Raw genomic sequence first — 20,415 nt, 5'->3', positions numbered from 1 at the left:
ATATATAGGTGGTAGGTAAAAAACAATAATAAAAAATCAACTGTGTTAATAGGAAAGTTGATTTGTAGGCTGTGAAATTTTTGAAAAGTTTTTTTGTTTTTCTGTTTTTTTACGCACTGATGGAGCCCAGTTGTACAAAATTACAATAGATAAATTATTATATACTTCAACACCTGTATGTCTATTCCTTTTAATGTGGTATTTTTAAGAATTTCAATCCTTATTGCAATTCCTTAAGTCTTCATTTCACTTTTTCCATATTGCCTTTTCTGTCATATTTTTTTTTAAACTTTTACTTCTCTGTGATCTGATGAACTTTTTGGAAGCATGAATTTATCCTGAACATCTGTATTTCTATTTCCCATTCTTATGGATTATCAATGAACTTTTTTGGATTTATTCTGTTCTTCCTGGATTTTATCTCCTTATTCAATGGATTTTTACCATATCATTTTATGCTTCTACTTTTTTCCTTGTTTCTACTTTTATAATCGTTAAGAAACTTTATAAACTTTCACTAACTGTTAAAAACATTTTTATGCAAATATGATTCAATTCATATTTGTAGTTTATTTTAATTAATTAATCTGTAAAATTCATTGTATATTTAGAAAACTTCTTTCCTCTGATGAGAAGAATTACATTTTTCAAAACTCTGTGGAATAAGGTTTTTCAAGTTTATCTGTACTCCCTGTCGGATAATTAAAAATTCTGTATACCTTCCTTATAGGTTTTTACTTTTTTTTTTTTTTTAAATTTTAATTGATTTTCAATAAGATTTATATATATATATATATATATATATATATATATATATATATATATATATATATATATATATTAGTTCCTGTTTGCTTGTTTGTTTAAAAACTCTTCCTAGGATTTTCAACATAAATCCTCATGACTAAATACATTCTGAAACATCCATAAAAGGAAGTATGTTTTACTTTATTTTATTGATAAATTGAAAATTTTAGAAATTAAAAAACGAGAATAGAAATGTTTATAAGATGTCCAGGTTTGAAACTACAGTAGTTGTCTTCATAGAATTTTCAAGAAAAAATAATTTTTTTGAAATTTATTTCAATTATTCTTACTCTACTTACAATCTCTTGAATCCAATCCAAGTTAAATACATCATTGAATCACAACCACAAAATTTAAGATAATAAAATATAAGAAACAAGAAAAAAGATATTATGGTGTTATGGTACCAAAGGACATTGAGGTCCTTAATTCAATCTCGATTTTGCTTTGTTTGTTTTATGGCATATCAACTTCTTTGAGTTATTTAATGCTGAATTGAGTCATGTAGGGAAAAAAGTTTTATGTTGTCATTTTTTTATATATTCAAATATTTATCCATGTTTGATTTCATTGCTCTTTTGTTTATGGGATATCAACTCTTATGCATGCGACTGGGGAACACTTGTGAACTTGATAATCCCATGGAACTTCCACCTCCAGACGAAAACTGGTTCAACCTGTTTATGGTGAATGCCACTGGCATTATATGGCATTTGACCTATGAACTCCTTTTGTGTTTTTAATGCTAAATTCAGTAACTTTGGAAAAATGTTTCATACTTCAAGTTCTTTATATTTTCAAATATTTATTTTAATGTGTTTTTTGGTTGATTTGTAGACAAAAATTGTTGTCTTTGTTTCTTAGTTTGTTGAAGATGATTGAGTTTTGCAAAGTGAAAGGAAAAAAAAATCAATAACATTAATGTTTGGTGCATTCTAGGCCAGGAAACAAGTAATTTCAGACAACCTGATCTGATAGCACTAAGAAATTCAATCCTGAACTCAACACCCCACTTAAGATGCTTCTGTAGCTATTAGTGATAGGACGATTCCAATATTTTCCCTGGTTCCAATACAATTCCCGATTTTGATTCTTTTAAAATCTCTTAAATATAGTTGTAAAGTTGATTTATCTTTATTATTTTATTTTCAGATTAACGTAAATACTTCATATATCATATGCATATATTTTTCTCAAACATAAAATATATACTTTCAAAGTGATCTGTAGATTTTAATTTTACTGGCAGTTTAAAATCAATAAATATTGATCTTTAGTGCCAGCAATGGTAAATAAGTTTTTAATATGACAAAATCAAAAAAAAAAAAAAAATGAAACAATTAAAAGAATCGTTTTTGGATATCAAAAAATATACACTAATTTTTCCGATTTCGATACCACGAAAAGTTACAATTTTTCCAATTCTGATTAATCGTCCCAACATCAGTAGGTAAGATTCTTAATGCACCGTAGCCATTTTTATCTTGGTGGCACCATATTTTTGGGGGGGAGTGAATTTAAGTAAAAAAAAAGAAAAAGAATTAACATCAGATTCTTCTTACTTTGTGAAAAAAAAAAAAAAAAAATAGAAAACTTTTTATTTAAAACAAAACAGAGTTGAAGGGGAACAAGGAAGGAGTCATCCCACAGCAATAATCTCCAGGCGTTTCAATATTTTATGTACCATAATTCATCTCTACTCCAAACTAAAGTGCAGTGAATTTGTTTATTACTCATGTTTATTCTTATATTCTCTTTTTTTTTATGTTTCACATTTTTGTTTTTTTAATTAAAAAAAAAAAAATTTTTTTTTTTTAATTATTTTTCATAGCATGTGAAATATTGCACATATTTATAATCCATATTTTGATTTTGTAGAGATGAGAGAATTCTGCATGGAAAAAGACAAGAATACAAAATAAAAGATAAAAGAAAGAATGAAATAAAAACTAATTCATGCAGGTGGAAAGAATGGAAACTATTTTTTTAATGAACAAAAGGGAGAGTAAAATAAAAAGTTAAAACTGGAATCAAAACAGGTGCACACATGACAAGTGAAACTGAAAAAAATAAACTAACCCCCTTTTCCTCACACACACAAAATATATCCATGTTATGGCATATAAACCTAATGCACCATATCGCTACAAACATTATTTACATTCCTATATGATATTTTTTCAAAACAAATATTTTTCAAATTTTCTTATTAGATGGACACATAGCTTAATGTATTAATAACATTGGTTAACAATTAAGAGGAATTTGGAGACTGTTGCCATACTGCAGCATAAGAACTGAAGAGTGAATTGTGAAATATAATTTTAAAAAAAAATAAAATGTCTCATCCCTGGACAAAGGGAAATTGATATATGAATATAAGAAAAAGACTGTAGTGTCATCTCAACTGTCAATCTTTGGTAGTGAGTATTATTCATTGTAAACAAGCTGGAGATTCACAATTGGATTTTTATACCGTTAACTTGTAATGTTTTTATTTTATCCCTCTCTCTCCATATATATATATATATATATATATATATATATATATGGATATATATATATATAATGAGTAGTAAGTTATTACAATATACGATAAGCTACCTTGAACCTTACACATTTCATCTCCGTATGGAATCGTTAGGCTAAAATGAAATGCAAATATCATATAGCTTAATTACCATGTATTTTCATAACTTACTACCCAACTCTACACTCATATTGAGCACTGTTGAAGTAAATGCAGAAAATTGATACATAAAGCATTATATTTTCTTATAAAATTTTATGTGGATAGATGAAATAATTATTTATATATATTAATGATGGGATGATTCCAATATTTTTCCTAATTTCGATATAATTATCAATTCTGTTCTAAATTTATGTTCCGATATGATGTCAGATTCCAATTCATTTTAAATCTAAAGGGTCTAAAGGTTTACTTTTCTTTTCCTTTTTTTTTGCTGGAAGTTGAAAATCAATAAATATTAATCATTTTATTATTGGTACCAGCAACTGAAATTTAAGTTTTAAATAAAAACAAAACAAAACAAAAATATTACAAGAATCCTTCTTGAGATCGGAAAAGAGGCATAAATGTTTCCAATTTCAATACATTAAAAAGTTCCAATTCCCAACTTTGAATAATCGTCTCAATTAAGAGAAAGAAACAGGAATTATCCCTGTTTTTTTTTAATGAAACTTGCACGCACGTGTGTGTGAGAGAGAGAGATAGGTTCATTCAGTCCTGACAGACTATGAATACTCACTGTAAAGGTGCCTGTATGTCGAATTTTTGCCGCAAGAGTTGCGCAATCTTCAACTACACCTCTCCTGAGTCAGCATTGTTAAATACCAGTGGCAAGTAGAGGTTCAGGATGCCTCAAACCAATACGAAGATAAGCAAAGAGCACATACAACACCTAGAATTCCCAAATTGTTACCCATTTAGTTCTAGCTAGGCTCAACATTGCTTAACTTCGGTGATTTGATGCAAATTGTTATGTCAACATGATTATGTCATACATACATACATTAACACGTGTGGTGTAAACTTCAAAACTAATTAATTGATTGATCACCATGAATTTTGGAACACAACTACTAAGTTTAAATGTGGGTCATGTGAATTATATTTTGTTTACTTCAATAGTTTACATTTGAACGAAATTCAATTCATAGTTATTCAACAGAAATTAAGACTCTCTGAATTTCAATTTCTTCTCAAGACATTTTTCTAGAATCAAAATTGCAATAGATTCTAGGCATTGTTTTTTTAATTTGTCCCAATCCAGAGTGACTCTTTTTGAAGCGCTGGATATTTTTCACATTAAAAACTGACTTTGTGTCTAACTTTATCCTCATATTGAGGCAAATATATTTCATCATTACAATATAAGTAAAAAGTTAGAATTAGTAGTGAAAGTCTATATTATCCAGAGTAAGGATGAAAGCTTGTCTGTTCAATCTTTCAAGTTTTTTTGATGTGGAAACAAAGTCAGTTGTAAATTATAAAGATACTTTGAATATGAAGGAAAGTTTTTTATTTATAATGAGATAGAAATTGTAATTTCACACCTATCTTAAGATTCTTACCAACATAATTTATTCAGAATATAATTTAAATTTTATGTGCTAATCCAATACCAACGTTAGCTCTCAACTTATATATATATATATATATATATATATATATATATAAAACAAGGATGATGGCTTTAAATAGTGTTTGGTTGTTGAATTTTAAAGCATTTCTTCCTTTTTAGATCATTTTATTTAATCCATACGTTGCCTCAATATATTTGGATTATGTCCCTTGAATTATTATCAAGTTATCTTCCCTGAATTATAATAAGTATATAATTGAAGTATCAAAAAAAACTTTATATGTGGGCTGCAAGATTTAAAATCAAAGCCTGCTTTCTTTTTTGGTCAGGTTTTGGGGATCAGTGGATATGTTTTACACCACCAAGACCATGTTGTCAGATCTCACTTCTAGATAATTATGATGGTACTTCCAGAGAGGTAGCTACTTCAGCATGTTATTTTATCTACTGGTTGTAACAATTGTGTAAAGAATGGTTACCAGGCACTAAAGCTGTATTTACTTAACACAACCCAGGAATTCTCTATGTTTGCCCTTGCAATTCATGCTAGTTTCGATTGTGTTTAGAGACTTTTAACATCAACTAGGAATGACATTTGCAATGTGCACACCTTTTTTGTGTATCATACATTATGTTCCTACTTGCCTTTGACAAACCTTTGTTGTGAGACATACAGCTCTATTAAATGAAACCTTCTTTTGGACTTCTGCTTGCTCTTTCAGCAGAAGTACTGAGGAAAAGTCCCTTTTGACTAGTACGTAATTCCTGTTAAATTTTAAAACACTACATGAATAATTTTTAAAAATTTAAAAAAAAAAAAAGTAGACTGTACTTTGAAATGCTTCTTTTTCAGAATGGTTTTATTTTTAAGGGATTTTTCCTCGATATACACCACCAAGACTTGGCAAGACCTCCGCTAAGTAGAAAGCGTAAGTCAAAAAGAAACAGTTTTATTTAACACAGCCAAAAAAAAAATGCATATATATATATATATATATATATAGATAGATAGATAGATAGATGTTTTTATTTGTATTATAGTGATACTCTTTGAACGAATTCAATTATTTATACGAAAGTGCATTTTTATCTAAATGCGAGTTGGGAATAATGTTCCCTTTGACAAAATTGGAGGTAATATATATATATATATATATATATATATATATATATATATATATGGCACTTGTACAATTTAATCAAGTAAAAACTCGAAATATCGAAAAAAGGTTATATTTATTGTTTCCATTTTGGACTCAAAATCTCCGAAAATTTTTTTACTTAATTTGAGCGAGTATTTTAAAAAAAAAATTTTTTTTAACAGCAGAAAAACACGTTTTTATGACAGCGCGTTGAAGGTAGACATCTTTGAATTTTTGCAACACGCCACGGGGAGATAACTCAATTTAAAGAGCCGACACTCCACCCCCATCTTTAATACTAACTTTTCTTCCTAAATATAAAACCTTTTGCTCGGTATCATAATAAAGTGTTTTTTCCCCTGTAAAAAAAACTACTTGATGAAATTAAGTGAAATTTTTTTTTTTTTCGGAGAACTTCATTCCATAACAGATACGTATAATTTAAACCTTTTTTAATATTTTGATTTTTTAATGTCTTGATTAAACTATACAAGTACCATATATATATATATATAGAGAGAGAGAGTAATGTATATAAGGTTTGTATGAACAAGATAAAAATCTGGGGAATATTTATTGGGATTATATAATAGTGCTCAATAATAAATAAAGCTATTAGTAATAGAAAATCCACTGATAATAAACTGTTGATATTGAAATACAAATTCAAAATTTAACGGATTTAAAAAGACCAAAAACAAGTGCATTGTTTTTTAATAAATAAACATTAAAAGCCAAATTTTCAATTCCTAATAGAACATTCGACAAGGTAATCCAAGATTTTTCTTTTTTTTTCTTTTACGTGTCATGCTGTACGTGGTAATACTTGGAACACCTTCAGATGTTGAAGCAAGGTTTTATGGTTTCATGTTTCTGATATATTATGAGATTTAATAAAAGTTTTATTCATACAAACATGTCATATTCATGTTTCTATGAGAAAAACTTTTATTTTATATATATATATATATATATATATATATATATATATATATATATATATATATATATAGTAAGTTATAAAAATGTATATGGAAATTAAGCTACACAGAATATTCTGCGTTTCATTCTTGTGAGAATTCGTCATAACTTACTACCTAGCTCTACCTATTTTTTGAGCACTGTTGAAGTAAATACTGAGAATTTGCACATAAAATTATATTTTCGCATATTAATTTATGTGATTAAATGAAATATATATATATATATATATATATATATTCTCTTCAGAATAGTATAATGCAATAGATCTACTGGTATGGAAATCCAGTGATTATTGGTCTTACAAAATATTATTGGCTGTAATATTTTATAAAGACAATCCCAGCTAAATAAAAAAAATTGCTCAGTATACCAGATAGAGCAAATAAATCATAAATTAGTAATTTACATTCTATGACATGAAATGGTTAAGTTCCAAATCTAGAATTTTAATTATATGCAAGACAAAGAATATAACATAGGTTTTTGATGTCTACCTATCTCCTCAGAGGAATAATATTTTCTCCTCTGAGGAGATGGGTAGACATTGAAAACCTATATTGCATATAATTAAATTTCTAGATTTGAAACTTAACCATTTCACGTCATAGAATTTAAATTACTAATTTATGATTATATATATATATATATATATATATATATATATATATATATATATATATATATATATATATAAAGTGCGTATGTATGTATGTATATGCCTATGAAAATGCGGCAACCTTCTCTATCATTTTCTATTTATTTCTTACTATATATTAAATATGGTAGTGCCCATGATGAAGAAAAGTGCTCTTCATATATGTCCCTACAAACATTGAAATTAGGAATATCTAACATTCGCATTTTACACATAAACAAGACTCTCAAAGGAACTGCGGTTCTATGTCAAAATGGAACTGGAAGGAATATCAAATATGAGAGGTCTCAAAACTAAAGTTCCTAAACTGGAATATTGCCATAGGATGTAGTTTCATAGCAAAAATAATACCTCTTTTTCTTTACTTTTTTTTTTAGTACTTGTACAGTTTAATCAAGACATTAAAAAACGAAAATATAAGGGGAAAAAAAGAAGAAAAAAGGTTATACTGTACGTATTCGTTATGGAATGAAGTTCTCCAAAAAAAAAAAAATTCATTTAATTTGATCCAGTAGTTTTTTTTACAGCGAAAAAACATGTTTATATGAGAGCGCATTGAAGTCAGCCATTATAAAAATTTATTGAACACGTCACGGAGAGATAACTCAATGTAAAGCGCCGACACTCCCTTCCCATCTTTATTACTAGCTTTTCTTCCTAAAAATCAAACCTTTTGCTCTGTATCATAACAAATTGTTTTTTTTCGCTGTATAAAAAAAAAAAACTACTTGATGAAATTAAGTGAAATTTTTTTTGGGGGAGAACTTCATTTCATAACGGATACGTACAATATAACCTTTTTTTTTTCTCAATATTTTCATTTTTTAATGTCTTCATTAAACTGTACAAGTACTTTTTTTTTTTGAAGGATAGAAAAAAGATTTTTTTTTTTTAATTTAGGGTGGTGGTTATGTTTTATATACCATTAAATATGTTTTTGTGTGTGAGTGTGGGAGGCGAGAGGGCAAAGATGATGCACAGTAGTAAGAATCTCACCGTACACAATTGCTATCCTTACCAAAAGATCCATGGAAAGAAAGCAGATGAAAAAGAAGCAAGAGAAACAAAGGGGTAAGCAATTCTTCACAAAGACGCTCGCGTGTTTTCTTAACTTACCTTGCTCGGACTGAAGTCTGCAAAACTTTCAAAAATATATTCCGAGTTTTCATTTCCAGTTGAGCTAGCAAAGGGGTCGTTGCCAGTAAAAGGATCGTTACCAAAAGTGGGGAAAAGTTCATCTTTTTTCCTTGCCGCCGGAGAGCTTTTAGGGCGCGGAGGTGCTGGCCGTGGTGGTGGTGGCTTCTTTTGTTTAGGAGGAAGATTTGGTGGTGTTGGCGACTTAGAATTGGATTTCACAAAGGGGACACTTCCAAATAGGTCTCCTTTATTATTATTCTGAAACGAACAAAGCGAAAATACATATTAAGAGTACAGAACCAGGACGCAATAAATTCCTTTCAAACAGAGACAGCAATCAAGCAGAACGAGAATAAAACTGGAGATGACCGAAAAAAGAGAGATATAGACATAAACAAATGAAATTTTCTAAAATTATATAACATTTAAAAAGAAATCATGGCCTCAATTCAGTCTTGAAAGACAATGAATATCCTCTGCACGGGTGGCTGCATATTTATTGTGAAGCAAGGGTTGCACAATCCCAACCACTCCTCTTCTGACTTGGCACTGCTTGATTCTAGTAGCAAGAAAACTGGAAACAATGCAGAGATAAGCAGAGAGCACATACAGCACCTGGTATTCCAAAATGGTTATTTAGTACGAAACAGGTTCAATATCACTTAACTTCAATGAACTAACAGAAACTAATGTATCAACATGGTTATGCCATGTAAAAAGAAATAATAGTTAAGTGAAAGATTTTTTTGCCCATGTTTTGCTTTGTTTACTTTTTAAGGCATATCAAACCTTTCCAGTTTATTTAATTCCAAATCCAATTATTTTGGTAAAAGCTTATATTCAAAAAATGTTAATATTTTCAAATGTTTATTTCATATGAATTCTTTGTAGGCATATACACGATGTATAATGGATTTGATTGGTTGGTTGCTTTTGTTTTACCGCATATCAACCTTTTTCAGGATATTTAATGCCGAATCCAGTTATTTTGAGGAACGATTTTTAATGGAGTATATTTGTTTTTTAAGTCGGATTCTATTTAACCCATAGTTGGGACCCTAACAGGTACTACCACTCCGGGTCAGAGTGAACCTGGGAGCAATGGCAATTAAAGGGTGGCTCCACACTCCCCAAGGCCCACAAGGTGGGGCCTCACCATCGAATATAGTTTTAGGTCATATCCAGGGCCAATGGATTTGAGGACAGAATATATATATATATATATATATATATATATATATATGCACACACACACACTGAAATTTTGAAATGTGTTTACATTACAGCTTGTATAATACTATAAAATTCAAGTCCATATAAATATTAGTATTTAGTCATTTATAAAATGATCCCAATCAGATAAAGAAGCTCAATATACAAGATAGAGCAATATTATAAGTGAAAATTTGGAATTAAATCTAGTAATTTTTTAATTTATGAAAAATTTATTATTCAACAAAAAATACAACATTTCAAGTTATTTCCTTAGTCCATGGATTTTCAATAAATAGCACATCATCAGAGGAAATGTTTAGCAAAATAATGTTAATAGGGAATCATAAATTTTGCTATTTAACACATATTATTGAAAAACTAAAAAGTCTGTATGAAAAGCCTAAAAGCAGCCAGGATATTCCCTGGTGTCAATAAATTCATTTTTGGTAAATATCTTTTTACTTTTAAATACTTTAAAAGATATTTACAAAAAATAAACCAGTTTTTTTTTTTTTTAGGTATTTTCTTTTAAGCCTGAAAAAAAATACAAAAATGTTTGAACTAGACCTTACAAATAACTTTTTTTTCTTTAAAATTTGAAATTTTTAACATAACAAATACACAACATAAAAACAGGAAATCTTTGTAAAAAGTAAACAGAAACACAAAATAATTATGTACATCACACAAATATGTTAATGTTGCAATATTTAAAAAGTATTATAATCGGTACTACATGATAGAAAAAATCTTTAAAAACTGAAGCAATTAAATTTTTTTCCAATCCAATATGTCCCCTTCTCAGAGAGCTAAGTTTTCCCCACAATTAAAATCGACCTTTTGCCTAACTCTGCCCTCCTAGGTAGGTAAGTAGTCATGCCTAATTTAGTTGTAAATAAATAATATAACCTATTTATGTACGACTAAATTAGTAAAATCAAACTATTTATAGAGTTAGCTGGATTTCTCAAATAAAAGAACATAAAAAAAACACATTACTTTCTGACTTACACATTCAATAATTTGGCCTCTGCAAACCCCAAAATGAATGGACATGACAATTGTTTATCATAACCTGATGGAGTTGATACTGAACCAGAATATTGTAAGGTTTTTAGTAATTCCAGTCGGACAGACAGACAGAAAGAAAACTTTTATTAATATGATGAACTAACTATATTTACCCAGCATCGCCAGGGGGCTCCTTTGATTAAAATAGTTCAAAATGTATAGCTTACATGCCATAAGGATATTACATATTACTCTAGGATAAAAAAAAAAAATCCTTAAATTTTTCAACTTTAGTTGGTCTTAAAATGGTATTTCCTTTATTTTAAGGTCAAATATTGCGAAGAAGTGTCAGAAAGGCAAGAAATGGAATAGATCAATGAATTTTACTGCTTTTTTTCGACTTTGGCAAAAAAAAAAAAAAAATTGCGAATTTTAAAAAATGAAACTCACAGTTATTAACCTTTTACGCTTATATTCCAAAACCAGCTTACTACTACTAATCACATTACAATAATCTCTAATTCCCGAATTTATATCAAAAATATATATTTTTTTAAGGTACATATCTCATATAATATCATCAAAATTGTTTCAATGTTATATTTCTGGCTTCAGAACATATATACTGGTTGATTGCATTCCACTGCAAAATGGAAAATATATAATCATAATTTTTGTTTATTTTTAATTTTTTGACAAATGCCTATATTTATTTTTTTACTGTCTTATGCACATTTCACAAACCATTTTTCTGATATTGCCAAATAGACTAATGGCAATTTTTCATTATAGATTGCAAAATGTGCATAAGACAGTAAAAAAGAAAATACAGAAAAATTTTGAACAAATAAAAAAATTTTTTAAATAAAAGCTAAAAAATTAGGATTGCGCACTGATTCTTTTTGATCATTATGCAACAACCAATCAGAATATATATTTTATTGGGGAAGTGGTATTATCCACTGGAGAGCCATGTATTAAACAGCTGTCCTGTTTTTAAATCTCCAAATCAGCTTCATTGTAAGCAGCTGATGATCCCCGTTTTCTATTTTACAAAATTTTAGTTAAGGTTTTCTCTTTTTATCATTATGTAGTTAAATTCTGTTTTTAAATTGAAGACTTTTGCAAAATCAAGCCAGATAAGCTTTTGCTAAGTCTATTTCTATTTATCTATTTTAGTAAAGCTTTTTTCTTCTTCTTCTTCTTCATCCTTATATAAATGAACTCTTTTTGGTCATTATAAACATTTTAAAAGTCGGATTATGTAGGTGTTAAGTCTGCGATAGGTTAAAGTCAATATATTTTTTTCCATCCGGGAATTTAAACTGCATTCTTTATTTTTATTTTTGCATTTTTTTTATTCAAAGCTTCTTTAGACTATATATATATATATATATATATATATATATATATATATATATACTAGCATGGGTGCCCGGCGTTGCCTGGGTGTTTAGAGGTGTATGCTGAGCAAATAAAAAAGGGTCAATTTTTTTAACTTTGACCCCTATTATGACCCCTTAAAATTTATTGTTTGGGGCTCAAATCAGTCTATTAAGTTAGATCCATGTCCAAGGAACCTTTATCTAAAATTTTAATGTTTAGACCCAAAATCGTTGAACTTTGACCCCTTAACAGCCACATTTCTGGCCGAAAACTGATCACATAGATTTTCCCAAATCTCAATACCCTGTATATCAAATTTCGAGTCTGTAGACTTAAAATTTACAGAGTTATTGTGTAGGGAAATGTACACACACAGACACTTTCACTTATATATATATATATATATATCCAAATGGCGTAATGAACATTTTTGTGTCATCAAAACACTATGCCAGAATAAATCTCTTACTATCACTAAACCAGACAAAGGCTCTGATGTTGTTATACTTGACCACCAGGATTATATCAATAAAATGATGACAATTCTCAATGACACCTCTAAATCTGAACAGCTAGGTCCGGTAGAGACACATGACTCTACTGTATCTATTGAATCTAGATTCCAAAGACGTTTGGTTAAATGGGTAAAGAGTGGAGCTCTTTCTGCCTCCATTTCTGATTTAATCAGACCGACTGGTTCATTGTGTCCCCGTCTCTGTGGTTTACCTAAAACCCATAAGAGTGGGGTACCTTTAAGACCGATATTATCCATGATAGGTTCCGCCCAACATAAAGTAGCCAAATGGCTTACTAATATTTTAGAACCAGTTTTGGAAGAGTATAGTTCTTTCTGCATTAAAGATTCTTTTTCTTTTGCTAAATTTATACAGAATTATACTCAGACTGACAAATTTATGTATTCTTTTAATATTGAAAGCCTATTTACCTGCGTTCCACTCTCAGAGACCATTGATATATGTGCCGATGCCCTTTATCGCAGTCAGCTCCCAACTCCCCCTATTCCTGAGAATATTTTTGTGGAACTTATGGAATTCGCCACCATATCGGTCGAATTCAGTTTTAATAACATTATGTACAGGCAGATAGATGGTGTTTCGATGGGTTCTCCCCTGGGATCAGCTCTGGCAAATATTTTCGTAAGTTTCCACGAAAAGAGTCTTTTATCTGGCTTCAAAAACCAGATATTTATTTTCGTTATGTTGACGACACTTTTTGTCTGTTCAACAATGAAACGGAAGCAGATACCCTTTTTGCATCCCTTAATAATATTCACCCAGTTCTAAAATTTACTATAGAAAAGGAAAGTAATTCTTACCTTCCTTTTCTAGATGTACTGGTGTGTAAAACACCTTCCGTTTTCTTGACTTCCATCTATCGTAAACCTACATTCACTGGTCTTTACACACGTTGGGACTCTTTTTGCCCCACCAAACAAAAATATAATCTTATCAACACTCTTATCCATAGAGCTTGTATGATATGTTCAGATAACAAATTAAATGATGAAGTCAAATTTATTACCAAGACTCTTTGCAATAATGGTTTTCCATTGCAAATCGTGGAATCTACTACTAAAAATAAAATTTCTAATTTCAATAAAATTAAACAGGCATCTGTCGACAAATGCCCTATCTACCTACGCCTACCTTGGCTAGGTAATATTAGTGAAAGATTTGCCAAGCAAATTTCTTCTGTCATACAACCCATTTTGTTTTCAATTTGTAAAGACGTTCTCCCCCCCCCACCACCATAACAATTCTATTATTTATTTATTTAAATGTAGCTGCGGTGTGCGCTACGTCGAGCGGACGTCTCAAAGGTTAGATAATAGGGTAAAACAACATGTTCCATCCAAAATTCGAAATGGAAACTACCTACCTTCGGACTTTTTGAACAATACCCATGGCTCATCTATAGCAGAGCACCTTATAAATAATCGTATTTGCGCTTTGAATTTTAGTGCGGACTTTTCTTTCCATTCTTAGTAAGTCGCACTCTCTTTACCATCTTAAAATTCTAGAAACTATATATATATTAAGACTCTGAGACCTTCTCTTTGCAAACAAAAAGAGAATCTATTAAAGCTTAATCTAGTTTCTATTTAATGATTAATTCATCCCCCTCTTTTTTTTTATACATATATTCCCCCTACTTTTTCATCTCCGATTCATTGTTCCCCCCCCCCTTTTCTTTTTAAAACGTAATTAAGCTCGATTTTAGCTCTGTTGAGTGAGCTTCAAAACCAGTCAGCTGACACATTCATTTTTATTTTTTAATTTCACAATCTTAAATAAATAGTGTTTTCGAACAAGTTTAAATTTAGTCTTTAAATAGCCATAATTATATATATATATATATATATATATATATATAGACCCACTCCCTGCACATTAAAATTTGTGGTAAGAGTTGCACAATCTCCTTCTACATTTCTCCTGAGTTGGCTTTGTTTAATTCATGAACATTTACTTGCCACTGAAATAATGTACATAACCTAAAGTACTAGGATAAGTATATCTCATTTTGATCAAAAGGGGATACAATAATATCCTATGGCCAGTGTTTGCATAGGACATCCATGAAAAGGAAATACAATATTTTATTTAAAACTTAACAATTATAGAAATTAATAAGAATAGAAATGATAAAATGAGGTTCCAGGCTTAGAAATGCCAAATATTTCCATACTTCCATACAGAGTTACTTACCTTTGAAGGGGAAAAATATATATATTTTAGACACAAAAACCGGTTTGATAAAAAAAAAAAATAGCTAAACAATTTGCAAGTAAATATATTGTTTTTCTATTTGGTTTATTACTATTCCTAGCAGTTACATGAAAGTCCAATGGTTATCAGAATCAGGCAGACAACATAAGTGGTTAAAAATAAGATACAAACAATATTCTTAAGTTATTTGTAATTTAAGAGAGATTCTTAGTTAAGCAATTAACTGGTAATTAAAAAAATTAGTCATAAAACATGGCACCAAGAAAGAATGAAGATAAATATTTAAAAAAAAAATACAGCACACATTTACAATGTAACCAAGAAACCGTGTAATAAAAAACCCAAAAGAAAGTGTGACAATGTAACCAAAAATGTTTGACAATGACACCAAAAAAAAAAAAAAAAGTGTGACAAATGAAACCCAAAACAAGTGTACCAAGGAAAAAATTTTTAAAATTGGAAAAATGAAAGCAAGTGTTAAAAAAAAATGGAAGCCAAATGGTTGTCAAAATCCGGTAGACAATGTAAGTGTTTAAAAAGAAGATGAAGAAAAAAAATCAATAAACTAAAAAAAACGTGCAAAGACACAGAACACTCAAAAAATGTTTTCCAACAATTGTAAGAGAAACGTGTATTCGAATAAGAGTACGAAAAGAGGGAAACACACAAACAAAATAATGACAGGAGAAGTAGGAGGGGCAAAATGGAATAAGAAAAGAAAAGTAAAAGAGAAAAAGAAACAAAAATGATAAAGAGAAAAGAGGAAAAGAAAAATCGAACTAAAACAAAAAGGAAATAAAAATGAAAAACAAAACAAAAAAATCAAAGAAAATCAAAATAAAGACAAAACAAAAGAAAAACAGGAAAGCAGAAATTCATCTGAAGTAAAAAATCAGGAAAATGGATTTCAATATTAAAAAAAAAATGCAGTTTAACTGAATTCCTATTAATTCTATATTAATCAAAGAAAGATTTTTGTAATGAAATTGATAATTATTATCCAAGTAGTCATGTACAACAAGAAATAAAACAAGAATTCAGAAATTTAAAAAAAATGCATTTTTGTTCAGAATTCGCTACTAAAAAACAAATTTTTTAAAAACTGTGTGACAGAACAAAAATGCTATATTCCAAAAATCATATACATTAATCAAGTAGTTTTATTTTTAACTAAGAAAATCAAATTTTATGAGTATGCAAAAAGGGACTGTCTCGCATTGCCATATTGAAGAAATAAATACAGGTAACTCCATAGTAATTAAAACTTGCAAAATTAGCCCTGCAATGCCTGGGATTTCCCATTAATCACTTAAAATCGTTAGAAATAGTTTTTCTTTGACAAATAAAATTACTTGATCAATTGAAATGATTTTTGGAATATGATGTTTTTGTTCCTTCACAGGTACATACATAATAAAGATTTTTCTGTATTGTTTTTAATACAGGGGGAATATTGGACAAGAATCAAAAACAAAGTTTCCAAAACAAATAGAGGGTATCAGTAATTTTATATTTTGGAATTCATGAATCTGGTCTTTGATTTCAAAAATAAGCATAATATAAACTCTTTACAAGTTTAATAAAAGACTTTTCAAGATTAGGTTTCATTACAAAACCAACTTAAGCATTCTGATAATATATAAGTATGATTATATTGATGAAAAGTGATATCGCTTGTCAAGATCTCTCTCCCCCATGAAAAAAAAATAGGTTCTTCTTCATTATCGTAACGAAATTCAAAAAATAAAATACTGAATTTCAAGTGAAAGTAATAATTTCTCATGAATTGTTATGTCACAGTAATGAAAATATCCAAAACTTTCGAAAATCGATAACGTAGAAAATTAATAATGAAAACAGTTTTTGAAGACAATTAGCGAAAATTAAGTTTTGTTAAATTAGCCAAAGATTTTCAGTTTTCAAAAAAGATTTACTCCCCCTTCTGTTACCATTAGAACTCTCTGGTTTCTTCGTTTGCAAATCTCAATTTCATTATTTCATTAATAATTCATTTTCTACCTCATCGTTTGTCGTAATTTTTGAATATGTTCATTACTGTGACATAACAATTCAGTAGATACAATTAGTTCTACTTGACATTTGATATTTCGATTTTCGAATTTCGCTACAATAATGAAGAACCAAAAAATACAGAAAAATCCATATGATGTATAAAAATAAAATATTGTGAGCAAAAAATATTACATAAATTGATCAAGTAGTTTTATTCTTATAAAGAAAATCATTCTTCAGCAATTAATGGGAATTTGTAAATATTATGAAGATCTACAAGATTGATTCTGAACTCTATTTCAGATTAGCTATTTTAAGGGGGAATTAACTAGTGGTGATTTTTTTTTTTTTCAAGAATAAAATATGTCAGAAGTTTTAGTTATTTTTACGAAATTCTACTGTATGATCTAAAAAAAAAAAAAAAACTTACAAAAGTTTGAATTATTTGGAATTATCTTCGTTATTCCTTCAGACTGTTTTCAAGATGGTGTCACAAGATCGCCACCTGTTGTTTAGCAATAAAATTTTATTTTCTCATTTAAAAATAAAACTACTTGATCAATTGAAATGATTTTTTGTATACGATATTTTCTTTCCTCACAGGTACATACATCATACAATTTTTTCTTTCTTTTTTTTTCAGGGGATGGGGATTCTGGACAAGTATCAAAGTGACTTAATAAAAAAAACTTAGGCATCATGGTGTTATCTGTTTTCACTCTTTTAATCCTGTTTAAAATTTTCTATGCCTAGAGTTTCAGTTCTGTAAAAAAAATTTTTTTTTAAATGACTAAAACAAAATCTGTTTTATTTCTTTTATTTAAATGTTTATAATAACTTTTCTGTTGACTTAATTTTTATGAATCATAAAACGATTACTAGAAGTATGGTTCTTTAATATGATTCTGTTATGTGTAACAAAAATCACATTAAAGAAATAAAGATTTGTCGAATCATTATTAAAATGATAAGATACCGAAATATGTATCAGTATGGGATTGGTAAGAGTTATTTACTTTCCAGTTTTAAATTTTCAAGGTCTTCAAAAAATAGATTTAAACAAAAGGTTATCATTTCATGCATTGTTAGGTGGATTGTGAATAGAAATATCGCTTCTTATTAATTTGGTTTCAGATGATGTAAGATGTTAAAAGTTAAAAATACATTTGAACAAGAAAGATTACTTTTATAAACATAATCAAAAATCGTACAAACTGTGGGAGAAAAAAATAGTATAATTAAAAAAAAAAAAGAAATTTTAAATGTCAATCATGTTAGTAAAATCAAATAACAACTGACCCAAGAGATTTTAATAATCCAAAAAACTGCTGACATGCACTTTCGGGTGCAAAATTATAAGAATCAGTGATAACATCATGAAACAACGGATTAAAAACAAATAAACCCCGAATATTTGGTTAAGAGAAAAACAAAATTCAATCTTAATAAAACTTTTTAATTTCTATTTATTTTAGTTTTTTTTTTTTTTTGTTTTTTTCATGAAGAAAACATTTCAATATTAATAATAATTATAATAAAATGCTTGACCCTTGTAAATATTTCAGGTGACTTGTTTGAGGCTCACATTGAGACTAAGATGAGAGATGCATATTTGGGTAACTAGTTTAAGGTCAGAAGACCTCAGAACATGAAATTTGGTTGGAATAATCCCTGAATGTATTGTTAGATATTGAGCAAAATAGATCTACTAGTAAACAATTTAGTTAGTTGAGAATAAGAGAAAATGGAGATTTCTGAGAGGTTAGCCGAGATCAACTTGATGACTCCGAGATGAAAATTGCTTTGGTTGTGGAAATGAACTAGAAACAGATATGATGTCACATAGCTCAAAAAGAGACAGTGATAGAAAAGTCAGTCTGCTAAAAAGCATGTGAGATATTTAGATGTGGAATGGCATGAGTTGATGACATATGATTAATTAGTGATTTCACAATCTCTCTCTCTTGTTTTCTCTTTCTCCCCCACCTCTACACACACATACCGGTTCGTGATTTGGATCAAAGACCATGTTGAATAAATAACTGGTGTCTCCCATCAGTTTTGAGCGTTCCTTTGAAAGTATAAGCAAAAAAGTTTTAATGACATTCGATAAATTTGGGACGATCATATAGAAGCATATAGAACAAGAATACTTTGCATCCAAGACATAAACTCCGATTTGTGAATTTTAATGTTTCTGTAATGATTACAAGTACTTTGTTACTGCATGTATGACACAAGGCTGTGAATGCAACAATCTGATACCAGACAAAAAGTTGAGTTCTGGGTTTGGAAAACAAGAAAAAGCATGTCCTTTTTCTTTAGAATCTGTTAGAGAATAAAATTTGACGAGGATAAAAAGCAGTTTTACCCTGATCAAATTTTGTTTAATAATGTATGCTGAATCCCATGGAGTAACAAACAAAACCTACAGAAAGCAAAAATTCAACTAACATTTCTTCAAACCTCAACACACAAATCAACCAACAACTACAAGTCTTCAATAACTAAGACCTTCAACAAACACTGATCAACACAAAGAGCAAGCTTACAACAGAGACTGAATAGAATAGAGCAACACAATAGCCACCAAATTAACCAACTGAATAGAATAGAGCAACACAATAGCCACCAAATTAACCAACTGAATAGAATAGAGCAACACAATAGCCACCAAATTAACCAACTGAATAGAATAGAGCAACACAATAGCCACCAAATTAACCAACTGAATAGAATAGAGCAACACAATAGCCACCAAAGTAACCAACTGAATAGAATAGAGCAACACAATAGCCACCTAATTAACCAACTGAATAGAATACAGCAACACAATAGCCACCAAATTAACCAACTGAATAGAATAGACCAACACAATAGCCACCAAATTAACCAACTGAATAGGTAAAACATGTGTGATTATATTGAGTTTAGGATGTTACTGATTGGACAATAGAACAAATCATTTGCATAACCAGATGCGACTCACATTGTTGTTCCATATGTCTTTTTAAAACTGTTTGTTTAGGATAGTTATTATCACCTTTCCACTCCCCGCTTAGCACACAGGTTAATAGTTTTGAATTATTCTACTACTCCAGACAGTAAATTACTCCTGACAAAATCCTCTCTCTGCATAGAAGCTAAATATGTTCTCAGATAGAATATTGTTGCCACATCCAGGAGGAACGGGAGGGGGGGGGCAC

At 29.2% G+C, this 20,415-nt stretch overlaps 1 protein-coding gene across 29 annotated transcripts in view; it reads right to left on the bottom strand.

Annotated features, from left to right (window-relative positions):
• The window catches only part of LOC145298823 (uncharacterized), a 433,166-nt gene that overhangs the window by 75,457 nt on the left and 337,294 nt on the right, over positions 1 to 20,415 (bottom strand). For all 29 annotated transcript variants that reach the window (XM_080144357.1, XM_080144346.1, XM_080144350.1 and 26 more), the window contains one exon: positions 8,814 to 9,092. In XM_080144357.1, coding sequence (XP_080000483.1) covers positions 8,814 to 9,092 — 279 coding nt within the window. The remainder of the gene's footprint in view (positions 1 to 8,813; positions 9,093 to 20,415) is intronic.

The sequence above is a fragment of the Euprymna scolopes genome, chromosome 2 (genome assembly GCF_053919585.1).
Source record: "Euprymna scolopes isolate OS-2025 chromosome 2, ASM5391958v1, whole genome shotgun sequence".
In the NCBI taxonomy this organism is placed as follows: Eukaryota; Metazoa; Mollusca; class Cephalopoda; order Sepiida; family Sepiolidae; genus Euprymna; species Euprymna scolopes.
This window is presented reverse-complemented; position numbering and strand designations above follow the sequence as displayed.